Source organism: Scyliorhinus torazame, chromosome 7 (genome assembly GCF_047496885.1).
Source record: "Scyliorhinus torazame isolate Kashiwa2021f chromosome 7, sScyTor2.1, whole genome shotgun sequence".
Taxonomy (NCBI): domain Eukaryota; kingdom Metazoa; phylum Chordata; class Chondrichthyes; order Carcharhiniformes; family Scyliorhinidae; genus Scyliorhinus; species Scyliorhinus torazame.
In genome coordinates, this window is record NC_092713.1 from 87904495 (window position 1) to 87926455 (window position 21961).

At 49.5% G+C, this 21961-nt stretch overlaps 1 protein-coding gene across 1 annotated transcript in view; it reads right to left on the reverse strand.

Annotated features, from left to right (window-relative positions):
• cyp4t8 (cytochrome P450, family 4, subfamily T, polypeptide 8) overlaps positions 1-21961 on the reverse strand; it is a 162726-nt gene that overhangs the window by 42894 nt on the left and 97871 nt on the right. The window contains exons 6-7 of the mRNA XM_072511029.1: positions 8610-8761; positions 2662-2768 (exon numbers count right to left, since the gene is read on the reverse strand). Coding sequence (XP_072367130.1) covers positions 2662-2768; positions 8610-8761 — 259 coding nt within the window. The remainder of the gene's footprint in view (positions 1-2661; positions 2769-8609; positions 8762-21961) is intronic.

A 21961-nucleotide genomic window follows, 5' to 3' on the forward strand; every position in this document is an offset into this window, starting at 1 on the left:
CCAATTTTTCTTCTACAATAAAAGTCCACGCTTCATCCGCCGTCTCAAAGTAGTGGTGCCTCCCTTGATATGTGACCCACAGTCTTGCCGGTTGCAGCATTCCAAACTTTATCTTTTTTTTGTGAAGTACCGCTTTGGCCCGATTAAAGCTCGCCCTCCTTCTCGCCACCTCCGCACTCCAATCTTGATAGACGCGGATCACCGCGTTCTCCCATTTACTACACCGAGTTTTCTTCGCCCATCTAAGGACCATTTCTCTATCCTTAAAACGGAGAAATCTCACCACTATGGCTCTGGGAGCTTCTCCTGCTCTCGGTCCTCGCACCATAACTCGGTATGCTCCCTCCACCTCCAACGGACCCGTCGGGGCCTCCACTCCCATTAACGAGTGCAGCATCGTGCTCACATATGCCCCGACGTCCGCCCCCTCCACACCTTCAGGAAGGCCAAGAATCCTCAAGTTGTTCCTCCTTGCGTTATTTTCCAGTGCCTCCAACCTCTCCACAGATCGTTTCTGGTGTGCCTCCTGTATCTCCGACTTCACCACCAGGCCCTGTATATCGTTTTCATTCTCAGCTGCTTTCGCCTTCACGACCCGAAGCTCCTGCTCCTGGGTCTTTTGTTCCTCTTTCAGCCCTTCAATCGCCTGTAATATCGGGGCCAACAACTCTTTCTTCATTTCCTTTTTTATCTCCTCCACGCAGCGTTTCAAAAACTCTTGTTGTTCAGGGCCCCATATGAAACTGCCACCTTCCGACGCCATCTTGGTTTCTGCTTGCCTTCCTTGCCGTTGTTCCAAAGGATCCGCTGCAATCCGGCCACTTTCCTCTCCTTTTTCCATCCGTGTCCAGGGGGAACACCCTTCTGGTTTACCGCACGGTGTTTTCAGCCGTTAAAATTGCCGTTGGGGCTCCTATCAAGAGCCCAAAAGTCCGTTTCACAGGGAGCTGCCGAAACGTGCGACTCAGCTGGTCATCGCCGCACCCGGAAAAAAAGTATGACTGATCTTTAATGCCCATTTTGTGTGAATTTGTTAAGCACATAGTGATTCATTCATAAAACATGTGAAATTGCACCCTAGCTCATTATCATTAAACTGTTCAAAAGTCAGCCATAAAATAAAAAACTACGGAAATCCTGGGGTGATGAAATTAGAGAAAGTTTCAACATTTCTGGCTCCTGTACCAAGTTGTACCAGCTAGGATGATTCTGTTGATTTAAAATTTATCTGCTAAAGTAAAGCTGAAGGCTGATGTGCTGAGCATAATTGAAAATAACAATTAATAATAAGGTGATTAATATGATATAAAGCCATAAATAAGTGCAACATGTTTCTACTAACTGATACATTCTTTTAAGGAATTGTGCTGAGGGGTTCTCCTTTGTTCACTCCTAGCCGAATATGATTTACGAGGTAGATGCTGGAACTAGACTATCTAGGGGCAAGATCTACTGACTGCATTGCGCCCGAAAAGCAGTGCGGTGCAGCCGATAGATGCTGGGGATTCCTCTTCCGAGATCTACCCGGCTTGCCGTGCCTCGAGAGATCTAACATGATTTTGCGAGACGTTGCAATGTGAATCGCACCCATTATAGGCGGGATAACTTTCTACCAAATCTGCATATTAAAGTGAGACAGCTAGTCTCAATCGAGAACGCATTCCCGAGCTCTATCCAAGGGGTGGGATCTAACCCCGTCGCCTTGGGGACTTCGGGCAAGAACCATTCAGTGCTGGTCTTCACAATCATGGATGAAACGGAACGGCACTCATGGGGGTCGCCCTGGGGGTCGGGGGCAGGCCCCAGGTGCTTGTCCTCTGGGCAGGGTAGCACCCTCGCACTGCTGGTGCCACCCGAGTACTCTGGGTTCCAGCCTGGCACTGCCACGGTGCCAAACTGGCATTTTGTACACGATGGGGATTGGGCCCAGGGGTGCCCTCTTGTGGGTATGGGGGGAGCGGGGGAGAATGAGTGGTGGGGGCTGAGGGCCCCTTTATAGGCGAGTTGGGGTTTGGGGGTTGCGTTGGGGGGAGGGGTCAAGATATCAGGACGCCATTTTTAAATGGTGCCCTGATCTCCCTGAACGGAGGAGCTCCTCAGTGCAGAAAACGGGACTAAGTACGGCCTTGGCCGCGCGATCCCCGCTAACACCCCTAATCTACCTGAATGGCTGTCCAACAGCGTAGTATTTCGCGGTGTTCCGAGTGCCGGACAACACACCTGGATACTTGTGCTCTGGGACTCTGTTCCCTTTCGAGTAGATCGCGCCCTTGGTCTGGCTATGTGCAGGGCTTGGTTCCTCCTGGCAACGTCTTTGGTTCCCTGTTTAGAGGTCGCTACAGGTAAGCAACAGATGTTGAGCTGAGAGTCACCATCCTCTGCTTTTAGGCCTTGTTGGAAACCAAGGTCCCACCTCAACCACCACTCTGTTCACTGTACTACCATGAGGTCTGTCTCCAAGTGGATAGAAGCCAGTCTTAATCAGATCATGTGTGCTTGACATCATTAGCAGATGTACTCCTGAGATATACCTTTTCATTAGTGTGGAGAATAGCTGAAACTACTGCAGATTTCATTTGAAAGGTTAATTAATTATACCAGTAGGAAACCACTTACCAAATGGCTAATTAGAACAATTAACTATTGCATATAAACACTTACCCTTGCACAAAGCAGAATATCCAAGAAATCTAGGTATCTCTTGTCCTTGATTTTTTCCAATTCCTTCTCATTCTTCAGCGTCTCCTTCCTCTGGCGTATCACTTCCTCTATTGGAAAGAGAGTCTCATTGGGGCAAAATGGTAGGTACAAACTATATTATTATTCTTTACATGCTTCCTAATTTCACCAGCCGAGGAAAGCAAGCACTCTTTGCAGGAATTTAATGTTTTGTTTTGTATCCTTTAACTGTTTCTTTTAAATAGTTTGAAAATATTTGTGTGGTCGTCAAAGTGAGGGATGGTGATGCTGGGGAACAGAACAAGCATGGTTTGCACACTAGATGCTAAGAGAGGCTGTTTCCATTGGCTGGACAATCTGGAACCAAGGGCTATAATCTCAGGGTAAGGGGCCGCCCATTCAGGGCTGAGATGAGAAGAAATTTCTTAGGTTAGAGAGCTGAATCTTAGAAATTCTCCACCATAGCAGGCTATGAATGCAAAGTAATCGAGTATATTCAAGACTGAGATCACTATATATTTGGGTAATGAGGTCATCGCATGATATGGTGACAGGGTGGGATATCAGGCAGGATATTTTTGAATGGTGAATTTTGCTTGAGGGCCATACGATTTACTTCTGCTCCTATTTCTTATGTTTGTACTACATTGTCGATTGTCAACATGGAGTGCTCTCAGATTAAGGACTGCAAAGTTAGAAGCAGAGTAAATCACTTTACAAAGGTTACAAAAAATCTTTAATATAGAAACATGGTAGTCAGCCCAACTAATCCATGTTAATATTTACCCTCCACATGAATAGTCACCTTAATCTCATGTGCATACTCTATTCCCCTATCCCTTTATCACCATTCCTTTCAATCACTTATCTAACCCATTCTTAAATATTGACATTGTTTCTGCTTCAGTTACTAATTTCACCGCCTCACAACAGACAGTGTAAAAAAGGTTTCACCTCCATTCTCTCCTAAATCTTTTACATTTAACGTTATATTCACATCGCCTCATTCGGGTCTCAAAGAATCATAGAATTTACAGTGCAGAAGGAGGCCATTCAGCCCATCGAGTCTGCACCGACTCTTGGAAAGAGCACCCTACTTAAGTCCATGCCTCCACCCTATCCCTGTAACCCTGTAATCCCACCTAACCTTTCTGGATACTACGGGCAATTTAGCTTGGCCAATCCACCTAACCTGCATATCGTTGGACTGTGGGAGGAAACCGGAGCACCTGGAGGAAACCCATGCAGACACAGGGATAATGTGCAGACTCCGCACAGACAGTGACCAAGTCGGGAATCGGACCTGGGACCCTGAAGCTGTGCAGCAACAGTGCTAACCACTGTGCTACTGTGCCGCCCCTGGATGTTGTGTCAACCCATTGAAGAGTTTTAGCTAGCTTCTGCTCTCACCTCTTTCATTTCTTTCAACAGCCTATGTCATCAGGGCCTAATCACATCGACCTGGAGGTCTCTTAATTTTTCAGAAACAATTTCTCTTACAGTTATCTCTAACAATTGTACCTTTATCCTTATGTGGCCAGTCCACTCACTTCTTCTCACTAGTTGGTGGTCTATAGACTACCTGATCTTCCTTAAGCCAGGTCGCTGTTTTCACCACAACATCTTATCCCCATAATGCAATCTGCACCTGTAACTCGCCAATTTTATTTACTATACTCCATGCATTCACATATATGCACATTGACTCTGATTTAGATGTCATTACTTTCTCCCTTACACCGACTTCACATATTAACTTATATTCTCTATACTAGTGATTTCTGCCCCTCCCAGTATTTTGTATATCCTGGCATTCCTCTTGAATATTTTCTGCTGGTTCCCACAGCTTTCCCAAGTCAGATTAAAGCTCTCTTGAGTCCTGACAGCATGAGTGAAATGCCCCACAAGGAACCCTGTTCCACCCTTGTTCAGGTGCAACCTGTCTGGCTTCTACAGGTGCCATTTCCCACAGAGCCATCCCCAATGTCCCAGAAATCTAAAGCCCTCCATGCTGCACATCTTTCCAGCCCCTCATTCAAGTGCCTTAGCCTCCTTTTCTGTACTGACTTGCACGTGGCACCGAGGATAACCCACAGTCTGTGACATCACTGACCCTGGCACCATGGAGGCAGCGTGTCACCATGGAGCCACATCAATGGCCACAGAAATGCCTGTCTGTTCCCTTAACTAATGAATTCCGTATCACTATTGCTTTTCCCTTCTTCTTCTGTCTCTCCTGTACAGCTGAGTTGCTCATAATGCCACAAACCTGACTGCACTCCTCTGAGGAACCAGCATCCTCACCAGCTTCCACAATGGAAAACTGACTTCCCAGGGGACTGCTGCACTACTTGCCTGGTCTCTTGGATGGCTCTCAGAGAGGGTCCGCACCCGCAGCTAAACGGCCTGGAGGCAGAGAGGGAATGGGTGACCACCAGACCATCCAAGAGAACCAGGCAAGTAGTGCAGGGGTCCACTGGGAAATCAATTTTCTCTTTTCGATGAAAGACCCGTGTCTGGAATAAGGGAAAGTTCGGGGAATATAGTAAGGTAACAAATAATACAAAGTAGAAATGGGGTTAATGCAAGCAAAATAAAGTTAAGACATGGTAGGGCACGTGGAATGTGTGTGTAATATGTGCAAAGTCATGGATGCTACCGGCGTCCTAGACATCCACATGTGCAGAAAAGGCAACCCTTATATTGAGCACTTACCGACCAATCAACCTAATGATTTCCTGTGACATCTGTGTTGCTGTATTTGCCTCCACTGCAGCCTCACAGCAGCTGAAATACTCATCAAATAACTAGCTTCTTCTTCTGCAGCAGGGTAAGACCACTGCCTGAAGGCTGAGAAAGTTAGAAAGCAAAAAAACAAAAGAACACCTCTTGCCCCTGTGCACCCAATTCCCACTTTGAACAAATATACACATTCCGTCTCACTCAAGATGAAGTCTCCCTCACTGTGCCCTTCCTGAACTTAAACTAGACTGGATGAGATGCATTCAAGGATATATAAGGAAGTGAGGAATGGAAATTTTTGGCGGTGCTGGCCATAATCTTCCAGTCTTCTCTGGACTCAGGAGAGGTGTTAGAGGAATGAAGAATTGAGAATGTTACACCCTTGTTCAAAAAAGGTTGCAAGGGCAGCCCCAACAGGCCAGTCAGTTTAACATCAGCAGTGAGTAAGTTTCCAGAAACAATTATTTGGGATAGAATTAGTAGTGGCATGGAAAAATGTGGCTTGATTAGGAGCCAGCACAGATTTCTAAAAGGAATATCGTGTTTCATTAACTCGCTGGAGATTTTTGAGGAGGTAACAGGAAGTATCAATGAGTGTATGATGTGATGTAAATGGATTTTCAAAAGGCATTTGATTCAGTGCCACACAACATACTTGACAGAGAGGTGGCAGGTAAAGTTCAATGCGAAGAAGTGTGAGGTGATGCATTTTCGTCAGAAGAACATGGAGAGACAATATAAAATTAGGGGTTAAATTATTAAGGGGATGCAGGAGGAAAGAGACCTGGATGTATGTGTTTATAGATCATTCAAGGTGGCAGGACAGTGGAGAGAGCAATAACTAAAGCACATAGTATTCTGGGTTTTAGGAACAGGGGCATAGAGTACAAGAGTATGGAGTATATTGTGAACTTATAAAAGACACTAGTTAGACCTCAGATGAAATGCTGTGTACAGTTCTGGGCGCCACAGTATAGGAAGGTTGTGAACGCAGCAGAAAGAGTGCAGAAGGGATTTACAAGAATGGTTCCAGGGATGAGAAGCTTCAGTTATGGGGACAGTTTGATGAAGTTAGGACTGTTCTCCTTGTGGAGAAAAAGGCTAAGAGGAGAATTGCTAGAGATGTTCAAAATCATGAGGGGGCTGGGCAGAGCAGATAGGTAGAAACTATTCCCTCTCGTAAAAGGATCAATATTGAGATGGCACAGACTGAGAGCGATTTGCAAAAGAAGCAAATGTGATGTGAGAAAAAATCTTTTCAGGCAGCGAGCGTTTCGGGTCTGTAAAGCACTGCCTGGAAGTGTGGTGGAGGCAGGTTCAATTGAGGCAGTCGAGAGGGCATTAGATGATTACTTGAACAGAAACAATGGGCGGAATTCTCTGACCTTCCAGCCACGTGTTTCTCTGAGGCGGGAGGTGGTGCGCAGTTTGCTGGCGATGGGATTCCCTGTTCCCACCGCTGTCCATGGGAATTCCTATTGAAGCCATCCCACACTGCCGGGAAACCCACGGGTGGTGGTACGCTGCCAACGGGACCAGAGAATTCCACCACCAGCGAATGGCCAGAGAATTCGGCTAATGTGTGGGTGTATGGGGAAAAGGCAGGGGAATGGCACTAAGTCATGATGCTCGTTTGAAGAGCTGGTGCAGACACGATGGGCCGAATGGCTTTTTTCTGCACCATGACAATTCTGTGAGTCTGTTATCCGCCACAAATACACTGACATTTCCCAGGCATCAGCTTTTTCTTGGTGGGAGTATTCTTGCCTCAGTTAAAAGGCTGTGGATTCAATTCCAGTCCAGAGACCTGCACTGTAAATTCTCTGATAATCACTAAAATAATGGTTTGGTTATTCTCTATCTCATGGCTAAATTGACTTTTGTTTTTCCCCACATTATAACAGTAATCACTTCAAAAGTATTTCACTGACTTTCAGACATTCTGAAGTCTCTGAAGTAACTTTTTATAACTATAAGTAGTTTTCTTTTATGTGTTTCACTTATACAACTGCTCAAATCCAACAGGAAACAATTGCTAATTATGTTTGCTCTTTATTTCAAAGTAAGCCCCTTGCCAATGTTTTGAGGAGAGCAGCTAAGGATAATTAGCCTTGTAATTTTATTTTTTTGATTCATTCATGGGTGTGGGTGTTGTTGACTGGGCCAGCATTTACTGTCCATTCCCAATTGCCCTTGAAATGAACTTGCTGACCATTTAAGAGTCAACCACATTGCTATGGATCTGGAGTCACATATAGGCCAGACCAGGTACGGATGGCAGATTCCCTTCCCCAAAGGACATTAGCGAACAGATGGTTTTTTATGACAATTGATAATGGGTTCATGGTCACCTTTTAGACTTTTAATTCCAGATTTTGTTTATTGAATTCAAATTTCACAATCTGCCATGGTGGGATTCAAATCTGCAGCCACCGCATGGCTTAGAGCAGACTGGTTAGTTAGATTGAGTTACTATAGCACACAATCAGCAGGAGAGTCGAACTCAAGTAGGAGAATTGTTAACTGTTCAATAAATGTGTTAAATCTATCTCCAAGTCTGAACCTTCGTTTGTCAGAGCATACATCAAGGAAGCAGCTTATGCTGCATGAAGAAGCATAACACAACAACGCCGAGTTCCCGACGGATGAGACCATGAGAGATCCACGCCATCGGGAACTCGGCCGGTCGAGGGCAGAGCATTGGGGGCGGGCCTCAGGCAAAGACGGAGGCCATCGATATGTGGCGCTTTGGAGGGGGTGGAGCATCGTGAAAGCGGCACCGCCCCCGATTTGGTCGGGAACTTTGATTTTCTGGCTGATCGGCAAACCCGATTTCGGCGTTGGCAACCGGAGAATCCAGCCTCACACATACAGTGACCCAAGCAGGGAATCAAACCTGGGACCCTGGAGCTGTGAAGCAACAGTGCTTATCACTGTGCTACTGCGCCGCCCACTTACAAACATCACAGCTGACAATGGGGTCAAAAGTAGATGATGGTTCTTTTTCCCACTACTGACATCTCACAATTTGATGAGTATGAAAAAGGTCAGGAAAGTTTTAAAATCAAAAATCAAAACCATGCCCAACACCAAACTAGGAAATGTTCACAACCTTACATGTAGGCAACTCAGCTAATTAATCATGGTTGATCAGTGCCGCTTTGATTGGGCATGTGCTTTACTCTTACCGGTATGGTGGTGTGCCAGCCTGCAGGCTTTCCGAAAACGAAATCCATGTGGACTCAGATAGTAGATAAGGTTATTGTGATATGGAAAGGTTCTAAAGCGCTGGTTGGCGAGGAGGCACAGCTCATACACAGCCTGGACATATGAACTGTCACTGGAAAATTAAGAGAGAACCCTTGAAATTCAGTTAATATTCATTTTCACATATCATACAATTAAAATGCTAAGATTTATGATGTGACATTTCAAATTCATTAGTTTGTGAATAATTATTCAGACTGGACTGTGCGGCAATTTAGATAGGGATCAAAGATCATTATTAAGTCAGAATGTATCTTCTCCTATGGGTGGAGAGGTGGCCGGTGTCGTTTCAGGGGAAGTGGGGAAGCGGGACAAGGAACGCACTCTTTTGGAAATGGTCTCTCTCCATTTGGCCAGCCAGTGGCATCAGATTGGGGATGGAGTTTTGCCACTACCTGCTCCTTAACATGTACAAAGTAATGATTTGTGAGTGCTTACACAGGCCACAGAAGAACAAGAAACACTGGGTCAGTCCGTTAACCTTAGAATACTGGATGCCTGGATTTTTAAAACAGCATTTACGGGATGTGGGAGTCACTGGCTAGGCCAGTATCTATTGGCCAGTTGCCCTTGAGAAGATGGTGGTGAGCTACCTTCTTGAACTGCTGCAGTTCACATGGTGTAAATACACCCACTGTGCTGTTAGGGGTAGAATTCCAGTTCACTGAAGGAACTGTGATATATTTCCAAATCATTCATCAATCCCTTTATTTCCTGCAACAATGGCAGAAGATTTATCAGACAAGACATATTACCCTAGATTTGCTTCTTAGGCATGAGTTGAAAGAACAGTTGCCTCACCTCTCCTGTTATTTCAAGGAAACATGCACCATCCCTTGTCACATTTGGGAACTTTTTTACACTACTTATTCGAAACAAGTTTGGTTCTAATTTTAAATCGCCCACTTGGTCAAGTCCGAAGTCCATGTATATTCCACAGATTCTATCTTATTCTACAGATCTAGATAATGTTTGATAATATGCCTGTAAAATCCCAGGCAAATGACCACTCGGAAGCGATACTGGAAGAAAACACCAATTTATTATACCTCCTACTCCCCGAAGGGTCTCCTGGCCCTGGCCCACACTGGGCTGAGGTATTTATGTCCCAGACATCCCTGGCTTAAGGGGGTGGCTCCGCCCCCCTGATCTAGGGAGATCATCCTCAGGTGAGGCCACAGGCACTCTGAGATTGCAGATCCCTTGGCCTCCGAATGGGTTATAGCGCACCCACCCCCCAAAGTCTGATACATCATCCATCTCGACGGCAGGAGGGGAGAGATCGTTTGCCTGTTTCGCTCGAGGCTGTCTCACGAATGCCCGCTGTGCTGGGTCCGGAGGGGTGTAACGGACCAGGGAGCAGCATTTACGGACTGACCGCCTGGGTTGTTCCACTGTGCTTGGCCTGGCAGTCGCTACTGGATCTGCTTCGACTGCTATAGGCAAAGTTTTCATGTCAGACTCTGGGTTGGATGAGTCAACCTCCCGCATCTCTGAATTGAGGGGCCTATCCGCCTCACTGTGTATCACAGGTAGCTGCTCCGGAGGATGGGGCATAACAGGTCTTGGGGGCTTTGATCTGCCCTCGAGGTCCGGTAAGGCTCTGCTGTGGATGTGGTCCACGTGCCTTTTCGATTCTTTACTTTGTACTCGTATGGAGTATGAGAATTCTGCATCTATCCTAGGCATCAGTGCGTAGGGGACAGGACGGGCCCGAAAATACCATGGCTGGGCCTTGGGGTCCACTGAAATCTTGGTGGAGGCTCCTGAGATGGTACCTAGTCCGTCTTTAAAAATCCCGGAAAACACTTCAATACCCCATCTGGCCCGTCGGTGTACATGCGGCTCATTCCTTGCCAGTCCAGCTGGAGACACTTCAGCCAATTCTGACCCAGCAAGCTGGAGCCTGAACCTTTCAGTACCACCAATAGTGGGTTTTCTGACTGCGCTCTGTATTCCACGGGGGTCTTCCGAGGTGCCCATGATCTTCAAAGTCTTCCCCGTGTATGTTGTCAGCCATGCATCGGTGTCCTGCAATGCAAAATAGCAGATGACCAAGCGGATGTGGTCATACGTACGGCGGCTGATTACTGAGACCACGGACCCAGTGTCGAGTTCTATTTGGATAGGGAAGCCATTGATCTGGACCATCACCTGGATGGGAGTCACCTTCGGTGCCGAGATACAACGAAGAGAGTCGGCCCCCTCTGTCTGGTCTCCACAAAATGGGTCCGTCCCATGGGACAGTCAATGAAGTGTAGTAGTGGGCGTGTGGTCTTCCCCACTGGCGCCCGTTTTGCCAGTTTCTCAGGGTACTGATGTGTCCATCCTGTGGTCGGGAGTCTCCAGTGCGGGGGAGTGATGTCCTCTCTAGCTGGGAAATGCTGACGCTGGTCCTGGTCTCGAAGGGTGCATCCCCAATGGCGGGAGTCCTGACCTACAGCATGGGAAGGGGGCGTTCCAGGTCTAGCTGGGCACCCTAGGTTGAGGACAGCCATCCCTCAAAACTCCTGGACTCAGCACTCTGCACCTTCCTGTGACAAAGCCATTTTGGTCGCTTTCTTCAGATCAAGATGTTTTCCACCCAGTAAGCGTTATTGGGGTCACTGCATCGCAGATGCCGCATACCAACCAGTCTCTGCGTACTTTGGATAATGTTGGACCAAACTCCCAGAACTCGGCGAGTTTCCGTAAATGGACCAGGAATTCGGACACAGACATTGCCTTGTTTTGGGCAGTCGTGTGAAAACAGAAACGGTGGACAATCAGTGGCGATTTTGGATCTAAATGTTTTCTTACCATGGAAACTAATTCTGCAACCTAATAATAGTCTTTTATTGTCACAAGTATGAAGTTACTGTGAAAAGCCCCTAGTCGCCACATTCCAGCACATTTTCGGTAAGCCGGTACGGGAATTGAAGCCGCGCTGCTGGCCTTATTCTGCATTACAAACCAGCTGTCTAGCCCACTAAGCTAAACCGGCCCTCACTAGCAGGTGTCGGGTGAATACATAAAAGTTAAACAATTGATAATGCTGTAGGTGTCTGCCCTGCAGACCACAAAGAGGGTCGCCATTTGTCGCCGACGATGCCGTTGAGCCGAAAGAAGTAGTGCATTCGCTCGATATATTGGGTCCAGTCACCCTTGTTTGCGTTGAACGCCTCTAACTCTCCAATTAGTGGCATACCTGCAGCCTGGCTGGAGGCCTCCTGAGGCCTAGTCGAGGTGGGCCTGGTCCAGAGTAAATGGCATCACCTGCAGCTCCACTTTACCATGTTGACTGTGTAAAGTACCAGGCAAGCGATCATTCGGAGGCGATGACTAGAAGAAAGCTCCAACTTATTAGACCCAGTATATTATACCTCCTACTCCCTGAAGGGTCTCCCGCGTCCGGCCCACACTTGGGCCAGGGTATTTATGTCCCAAAGGCCCCTGGCTTAGTGGGATAGCTCCGCCCCCCCTGATCTAGGAAGATCATACTCGGGTGAGGCCACAGGGACCCAGAGATTGTCGATCCCTTGGCCTCCAGTCGAGTTATAACAATGCCCAAGAAAATGAATTTGAAAACCTTGTATGTTAATTGCTTTCACTGGATCTTCATTACCTAAGATATGGGCAGCACGGTAGCACAGTGGTTAGCACTGTTGCTTCACAGCGCCAGGAACCTGGGCTCGATTCCCAGCTTGGGTCACTGTCTGTGCGGAGTCTGCACGTTCGCCCTGTGTTTGCGTGGGTTTCCTCCGGGTGCTCTTGTTTCCTCCACAAATTCTGAAAGATATGCTTGTTAGGTGAATTGGACATTCTGAATTCTGTGTACCCAAACAAGCGCCGTAGTGTGGTGACTAAGGGATTTTAGCAGTAACTTCATTGCAGTGTTAATGTAAGCCGACGTGTGACACTAATAAAGAGTATTATAGCAAATAAAGCATCATGCTTTCAGAATCTGTTTTAACGTTTTAGATCCATTTAGTGAATTTATTTTAACAAAAACCAAACAGCGAATAGGTAGCAGTCATAGAATAGTTGTATATTTCCAGCAGAAGATATCATTTGACTCAAGCAACTCAAATCCAGATAATAACTTTAATTACTAAATTATCTCTGTGCAAATTACTTTTAAGAACAGAATGTACTTTTCTTAGTAAAGCAGTACATTTTCTGCCAGTGTAGAGTTAGCCAAGCACTAAAGACATGGGGCTGCAAGGCTTTCCATCAAAACATCATATCCAAAAAATGGCTACAATGATTTGCCTCCCACAATTCTTGCTGATCATGGGTCTATCTGAATTTTTCCTTTTGGCAGTTTCTGAGAATTATGTGGCTTTCCCATGGCACTTTGATACATGCCAGTAACTTGGATATGAATTGTAGCCACTTTCCATCAGAGGTATTGCCTTGTTTATGGCTCTAAGGGTAATAACAGTACTTAAAGTAAAGAGGATATATATTACCATTGAGGTAAAAGTCTGTAGAAATAAGCATTAGGGTCTTGCAAACATAATTTGAGATTGGGGCTAGATTGTCACAGAGTAGAGAAGACACAATGGAACTTTAAAAATGCAGATGGGACCCAGATGCAGAAGTTCCTCCCCCATTTTCGGCAGGTCCAATTTCTGCCGGCAAGAGAAAAGAGGTGGTGCGTGCTCCACAGAAGATGGAAACCTAAACTTATCAGGGTTATTTGAACTTAGTGCTGAGTTCTAACAGACCCTATTTTGGTTGTTCCAAGGGCCTTAAGCCGCAGTGTGGGAGTTAAGAATTGATGCAGTGCACGGAAACGCTCTTGAAGGGCTGATAACATCTCGATAACAGTCACGATCCGAGAAGTTTTTAAGTGCCCTGCTCTTTAAACTTAAAAAAAATACAGGCTGCATCTGTCAGTGATAGTTAAAAAACCCATCTACTGGACGACTTACTGACAGGCAGAGGTTAGAAAACAAAAGTAGCATGTGTATGTGCAGTTTCAATAGACCTTCCTCAAAGACTAGCAAGACATCCTTATTAATGTTTGGCTGGGGTTTAAAAGCTAGAAATACCTGAGAAGGGTGTTCTGAGTTCAGTTTGACTAACCGCTTAAATAGGCTATTAAAGGATTAGATGCCATTACTGAACAGAGGTTTTTGTAAGAGCTTAATCATTTAAGGAGACTTAAAAACTTTGGATTTTTTTGTGAATGGGAGTATTTCCACCATCAAGTGCGTAGGAATGAGAGCTGAATTAGATTGCTTGAATTTTTTTTTTTTCAAATCCGCATGGCTCCTGAAGTCTGCCCATGGTGGTTATTGGGGAGTAGCTGTGAAGGTGGCTTGGAGGACATGAAGATCCATTGGTGGATAGAGGGCAGTAGTTGGCATTGAAAATATAAGGGGATCATGGGGAGATAGGGAGCATGAGTTGCCATCAATAGCATGGAAGTGGTTGGGGGCATGTATTGCTATGGGCTGGCATGGAGGGTATAAGGATCCATGAAGTTGGGTGTGGGAGGGTGATGGGGTGTGAGGGACCAGGCCTAGCAGCTTATAAAACTACTGAAATTCAGTCCCAGTGAACAGAGGCACACCTTCTGACCAGCCTGCCATGGCATTCACTCACCCCAGTGACTACCTCCGCTTTGCTTCTGGGGTCAGTGGGCCTGAATCTATTCGGCATCTGCGGAGTGAAAATCCTGCATTTTGGGACACTTTCTACCAAGGCAGGTCCGGCAAATAGGAAAATTTCTCACTTTCGGCTCCTCAGAATCCGGCCCGAGTTATCTAGTTGCAATGAAATTATCTAAATGGAGAGCGAGGGTGGAATCTTCTAAGTTCAACAAAGTCAGATTTGAAAGTGGGACTGGGAGAAAATTTAGAGATCAGGGCAATGGGCCCCTGAGGCAAAACGTTCCTGCCTCTGATAATCATGAGAGAGCTGTAGGGTAGTGAAGACCCAAATAATTACTCCAGAGGAGTTTCCCCTCCTCTCTGAGATGCCTTTTGGCTTCATCCTTCTTCATCTTTTGAAATATTATACACGTTTCAGGATGTTTACATTTTAAGGCTTCCTCCTGCTGTGCCTTCTGCCTGAGCATGCCCACCTTTCCTGGTGAGGCTGCTGGCCTTCCAAAGCTGTGGACTCTCTGATTGGTCCTGCAGCTTTAGGAACCCGTCTACCATCCTTGATTGGATGGCAGATGTGGATGTGGTAAAATTAGACAGCACCTCTCTGAACATCACTGTGGAGTGGGCACTGCAGACCCGTGTGGCGCAGGACCAGGAGGACATGGTCCGGACTCCTGAAAGTAACTCATCACCAGAAGATTCTGACAGAGTATCCATGGATCCATGCAAAGGGTTGTACTTATATTCATAAAGTGACAGAAATGGGAGGTGTGTGAGTTACCCAAAGGCTCGAATGGTGAGAGTTTATTTGTGGAAGATATAGAACGATATTTGCTGGTATTAATGCAACATTAAGCACCCTCTTGTCTGATCAAATGGCTCCTGCCGCCAAACTCAATCTCCCACATGTCAACCCCAGCTCTTAGATGTCTGCTAGTAGACCCACCATCAAAAATCCCCACTTTAATGTCCACCCCCAAAATGTGTTTTGGGGTGAGAGGGTGGGGTTGGGGACCCAGCCACCTTCAGACCTCTGCCCTGATTAAGCCTGGGGCTATAATTAGTACCCGCACAGAGACCCATGCTCACAGACCCCTGCTCATAAATTCCCCCACTCACAGACTCCCGCTGCCCAAACCCTGCGCATAGTCCCCGGCTCACAGATCTCCCATTTACAGACCTGTACACATGGACTCCTGCTCACAGGCACACACTCACAGACCACTGCTCATAAACTCCCCAATTGGGGTAGGGGAGCAAGACAACGACTGAGCCTCCTACGAGATAACAGTCGCCGCATGAGGTCCATAATCAGGTGTTATTAGTCATTCATTAGTCTTTGTAAATGGCCGAATGGCCACTTTCGGCAGTCATTCTGAACACCTGAAAAATGATTTGACTCAGTCTCAGGTGGATGTTTCTCAGGTATCCATAGAATTCCTACAGTGCAGAAGCAGGCCTTTCGGCCCATCTGCACTGATCCTCCAAAAGACCACCCACACTCGCGCCATTCCCCCGCCCTGTCCCCATGATGCCGCGCATAGATCATGGCCTGTTGCGCACAATGACTTATGAGAGAGACGAGAAGTGATGAAGTCGATTCAGGCTTTATTAAGCGAGACTTGTCCCCAGCAGTTCAGCAACAGAATGAAGCGGCGGGGAGAAGCTCGGGTTCTTATACTCCGCCTTCAGGGCGGAGCCAGGAGTCAGCAGCCAACCAGGACCCGGGATCTGTCAGCCAATAGCATCACGGCTTCACAGTCCCACATGACCCCTAATTCATACCACCACATTCACCCCTTGTTAAAAAGGAACACGGCGGGGTGGTGGTTCGCATGGTGGTAGGGGTTTACAAGGCTGGCCCTGGAAGGAAACATTTTGGACATGTTACTACAGTTTTAGCCCTACACTGGGCTATGTACAAGGTTTGCGAAACTATTTACAATATTAGCAAGAGAAAAAATATTTTTTTGTTACAATACAACAACATTCTTGGTGTCACGGGGATGCCACGAGCCGAGCGGGCGGTCTGGTCTTCCTCGTCGATCGCCTCAGCCCCGGTGGTGGTGCAGGTGCTTGTTCAGGCGTTGTCGTCTCCGGGAGCGTTTCGGTGTTTGTTCCTGTTTCACTCCTGGGCGGGCACGGGAGGAGGACCGATCCTCCCGGGAAGGGGGCAGTCGCGGGGTGCGCCGGTGGTAGGGAGGGGATGATCGGTGTCGGGGGTGTGTGTGTGTTGCCGGCGGGCGCCAGGTCCCGCAGGGAGACCGTGTCCTGTCGGCCGTCGGGGTACGCCACGTAGGCGTACTGCGGGTTCGCGTGGAGGAGGTGAACCCTCTCGACCAACGGGTCCGATTTGTGCGCCCGCACATGTTTCCGGAGCAAGATGGGTCCTGGGGCCGCCAGCCAGGTCGGCAGCGACGTTCCGGAGGAGGACTTCCTGGGGAAGACAAGGAGGTGCTCATGAGGCGTTTGGTTAGTGGTGGTACACAGCAGCGACCGGATGGAGTGGAGAGCATCCGGGAGTACCTCCTGCCACTGGGAAACTGGGAGATCCCTGGACCGTAGGGCCAGCAGGACGGTCTTCCAGACCGTGCCGTTCTCCCTCTCTACTTGCCCGTTCCCCCGGGGGTTGTAGCTGGTCGTCCTGCTCGAGGCTATGCCCTTACCGAGCAGGAACTGGCGCAGCTCGTCACTCATGAAGGAGGACCCCCTGTCGCTATGGATATACGCGGGGCAACCGAACAGTGTGAATATGGTGCCAAGGGCTTTAATGACTGTGGCCGCTGTCATGTCAGGGCAGGGGATGGCGAAGGGGAAACGAGAGTACTCTTCCACCACGTTCAGGAAGTATGCGTTGCGGTCAGTGGAGGGGAGGGGCCCTTTGAAATCCAAACTGAGGCGTTCAAAGGGGCGGGAAGCCTTGATCAGGTGCACTCTATCCGGCCTGAAAAAGTGCGGTTTGCACTCTGCGCAGATGTGGCAGTTCCTGGTGATGGTACGGACCTCCTCCACAGAGTAGGGGAGGTTGCGGAACTTTATGAAATGGTAGAATCGAGTGACTCCCGGGTGGCAGAGGTCCTCGTGGAGGGCTTGGAGACGGTCTATTTGTGCGTGGCACATGTGCCGCGGGATAGGGCATCGGACGGCTCGTTCAGCTTTCCGGGACGGTACAAGATCTCATAGTTGAAGGTGGAGAGCTCGATCCTCCACCTTAAGATCTTGTCATTTTAAATTTTGCCCCGCTGTGCATTATCGAACATGAAGGCTACCGACCGTTGGTCGGTGAGGAGAGTGAATCTCCTGCCGGCCAGGTAAGGCCTCCAACGTCGCACAGCTTCCACTATGGCTTGGGCTTCCTTTTCCACTGAGCAGTGGCGGATTTCTGAGGCGTGGAGGGTCCGGGAGAAAAAAGCCACGGGTCTGCCCGCTTGGTTAAGGGTGGCCGCCAGAGCTACGTTGGATGCGTCGCTCTCGACCTGGAAGGGGAGGGACTCGTCGATGGCGCGCATCGTGGCCTTTGCGATATCCGCTTTGATGCGGCTGAAGGCCTGGCGAGCCTCTGTCGACAGGGGGAAGGTAGTGGTCTGTATTAGCGGGCGGGCCTTGTCTGCATACTGGGGGACCCACTGGGCGTAATATGAAAAGAAACCCAGGCAACGTTTCAGGGCTTTGGAGCAGTGGGGGAGGGGGAATTCCATAAGGGGGCGCATGCGTTCGGGGTCGGGGCCTATTATCCCATTGCGCACTACGTATCCCAGGATGGCCAACCGGTTTGTGCTAAAAACGCACTTTTCCTCGTTGTATGTGAGGTTCAGTGCGTTAGCGGTCTGGAGGAATTTTTGGAGGTTGGCGTCGTGGTCCTCTGATCGTGGCCGCAGATGGTTATGTTGTTGAGATACGGGAACGTGGCCTGCAACCCGTGCTGGTCAACCATTCGGTCCATCTCCCGTTGGAAGACCGAGACCCCGTTCGTGACACCAAATGGGACCCTTAGAAAGTGGTATAGACGCCCGTCTGCCTCAAAGGCTGTGTACTTGCGGTCACCTGGGCGGATGGGGAGCTGGTGGTAGGTGGACTTGAGGTCCACGGTGGAGAAAACCTTATACTGGGCAATCCGATTTACCATGTCGGATATGCGGGGGAGAGGGCACGCATCTAGCTGTGTGTACCTGTTGATGGGCAATCCGATTTACCATGTCGGATATGCGGGGGAGAGGGTACGCATCTAGCTGTGTGTACCTGTTGATGGTCTGGCTATAGTCTACGACCATCCTTTGCTTTTCCCCGGTCTTCACTACTACCACCTGGGCTCTCCAGGGACTATTGCTGGCCTGGATTATGCCTCCCTTCAGCAACCGCTGGACTTCAGACCGAATAAATATCCGGTCCTGGGCGCTGTACCGTCTGCTCCTAGTGGCGACGGGTTTGCAATCTGTGGTGAGGTTTGCAAACAAGGACGGCGGTTCAACCTTGAGAGTTGCGAGGCCGCAGATAGTGAGTGGGGGTATTGGGCCGCCGAATTGAAATGTTAGGCTCTGCAGGTTACACTGGAAATCTAATCCCAGTAATGTGGGCGCGCAGAGTTGGGGAGGGACGTAGAGCCTGTAGTTCTTAAACTCCCTCCCTTGCACCGTTAGGTTCGCGATGCAGAACCCTTTGATCTCTACGGAGTGGGATCCTGCAGCTAGGGAAATCTTTTGCGTACTTGGATGGATGGTCAGAAAACAGCGTCTTACCGTGTCTGGGTGAATAAAACTTTCAGTGCTCCCGGAGTCAATTAAGCATGATGTCTCGTGTCCGTTGATCAGCACCGTTGTTGTCGTCGTCTGGAGCGTCCGGGGCCGTGATTGATCCAGAGTCACCGAAGCCAGTAGTGTCGCGGCGTCTTCTTCGGACCCCGTGGAGCCGTCGATGCTGGGGTCCTTTGTTGTCAACCAAGATGGTGGCGTCCATGAATCGCACGCGGCCGGGGGTGGACAAAATGGCCACCCCCATGGATCGCACGTGGTCGGGGGTGGACAAAATGGCCGCCCCCATGAATCGCACGTGGCTGGGGGGTCACAAGATGGCGGCGCCCATCCTCCCCTCGTGGTGCCCGGGACCCAAAATGGCGGCACCAGTGGGTCGCACATGGGGCGCTGGGGGGGTTGGGGAGCGTTTGGGCTATGCTGGGCTCGTTCTTCTCCGGGGATTGCGGCGACCCCCCGGGACCGGCACACTGCCGCGTAATGGCCCTTCTTGCCGCAGCTTTTACAAATTGCTGCACGGGCCGGGCAGCGCTGCCGGGGGTGTTTCGCTTGCCCGCAGAAATAGCAGCGGGCCCCCCCGGGATGGTCTGGCGCTTTAACCGCGCAAGCCTGCGAGGTGGGGGGGGGGTTTGTCGCGATGGGGGTCCACGGAGCCCAAGGGGCTGCTGCGCGGTCGGGGCTGTAGGCGCGGGCGTTTTGCGAGGCCACATCTAGGGAAGCTGCAAGGGCCCTTGCCTCTGAGAGACCTAGCGACTCTCTCTCTAAAAGTCTTTGGCGGATTTGGGGAGAGTTCATACCTGCCACAAATGCATCGCGAATTAGCATGTCCGTGTGTTCGATCGCGTTCACCGGCGGGCAGCTGCAGCCCCGTCCCAAAATTAGCAGCGCGGCGTAGAATTCTTCTAGCGATTCTCCGGGACTTTGCCGTCTCGTCGCGAGTTGGTGGCGCGCGTAGACCTGGTTAACGGGCCGAACGTAGATCCCTTTAGCAATGCGAGCGCCGTCGGGAGATTCTCTGCGTCTTCTATGAGAGGGTAAATTTCCGGGCTTCCCCTTGAATGCAGGACCTGCATTTTCTGGTCTTCTGTGATCCGGCCGGGGGCCGTTCGGAGGTAGCCTTCAAAACATGCTTGCCAGTGTTTAAATACTGCTGCCAAGTTCGCTGCGTGGGGGCTGATCCGCAGGCATTCCGGGGCGATCCGGAGCTCCATAGTCTTTTAAGCTCGCTTAATAAATTGTAGCGCACAATGACTTACGAGAGAGCCGAGAAGTGATGAAGTCGATTCAGGCTTTATTAAGCGAGACTTGTCCCCAGCAGTTCAGCAACAGAATGAAGCGGCGGGGAGAAGCTCGGGTTCTTATACTCCGCCTTCAGGGCGGAGCCAGGAGTCAGCAGCCAACCAGGACCCGGGATCTGTCAGCCAATAGCATCACGGCTTCACAGTCCCACATGACCCCTAATACATACCACCACATGGCCAACCCACCACATCTTTGGACACTAAGGGGAAATTTACTGGTGGGTGTGTTCGCAGACATCTTCAGCCTCTTTCTACTCCGTTCCGAGCTTCCCACCTGCTTTAAGAAGACCTCTATCATACTGGTGCCAAAGAAGAACCAGGCAACATGCCTCAATGACTACCGACCAGTGGTCCTGACATGAAATGAAATGAAAAAATGAAAATCGCTTATTGTCACAAGTAGGCTTCAAATGAAGTGACTGTGAAAAGCCCCTAGTCGCCACATTCCAGCGCCTGTTCGGGGAGGCTGGTACGGGAATTGAACCGTGCTGCTGGCCTGCCTTGGTCTGCTTTCAAAGCCAGCGATTCTATCATTATGAAGTGATTCAAGAGGTTAGTCATGAGACACATCAGCTCCAAACTTCCAAATTCCCTTGATCCACTGCAATTCGCCAACGGCCACACTCATCCCTGGAGCATCTCGACAAAAGCACTCGTACGCCAGACTCCTATTCATTGACTACAGCTCTGCCTCCAACACCATGGGCGTGATTCTCCGCTCCCGCGCCGGTTGGGAGAATCGCCTGGGTCGCCAAATTTTCCCACGACGCCGGTCCGACGCCCCGTCGACTTCCACATGGCGCAGGCCAGAGAATCGCCCGAGACACCCAAAATGGCGATTCTCCGGCACCCCTGCTATTCTCAGGCCCGGCCACCGATTGTCGGGCTGTCCTCTCTGAAGGAGGACCTCCATTCTTCCGCAGCACCGCAAGATCCGTCTGACATCTTCTTGCGGGGCGGACTCGGAGAGGACGGCAACCACGCATGCGCGGGTTGGCGCCGGCCAACCCGCGCAAACACGGGTGACGCCAGTTATGCGGCGCCGGCCGTGTCATGCATGCGGCGCCGCCTTTACGCGGCACCAAGGCCTGGCGCATGTAAATGACGCGGCGCGCCCCTAGCCCATTATCGGGTCCTGAGTCGGTCGGGATAGGGGCCGTTTCGCGCCGTCGTGAACCTCGATGGCGTTCACGACGGCGCGAACACTCTGCCTTCATTTCGGAGAATCCTGCCCCATAATCCCAGCCAAGCTCATATCCATACTCCAAAACCTAGGACTTGGCACCTCCGTCTGCAACTGGATTCTCGACTTCCTGATCCACAGACCACAATCATAGATTATCATAGAATTTACAGTGCAGAAGGAGGCCATTCGGCCAATCGAGTCTGCACCGGCTCTTGGAAAGAGCACCCTACCCAAGGTCAACACCTCCACCCTATCCCCATAACCCAGTAACCCCACCCAACACTAAGGGCAATTTTGGACCCTAAGGGCAATTTATCATGGCCAATCCACCTAACCTGCACATCTTTGGACTGTGGGAGGAAACCGGAGCACCCGGAAGAAACCCACGCACACACGGGGAGGATGTGCAGACTCCGCACAGACAGTGACCCAAGCCGGAAT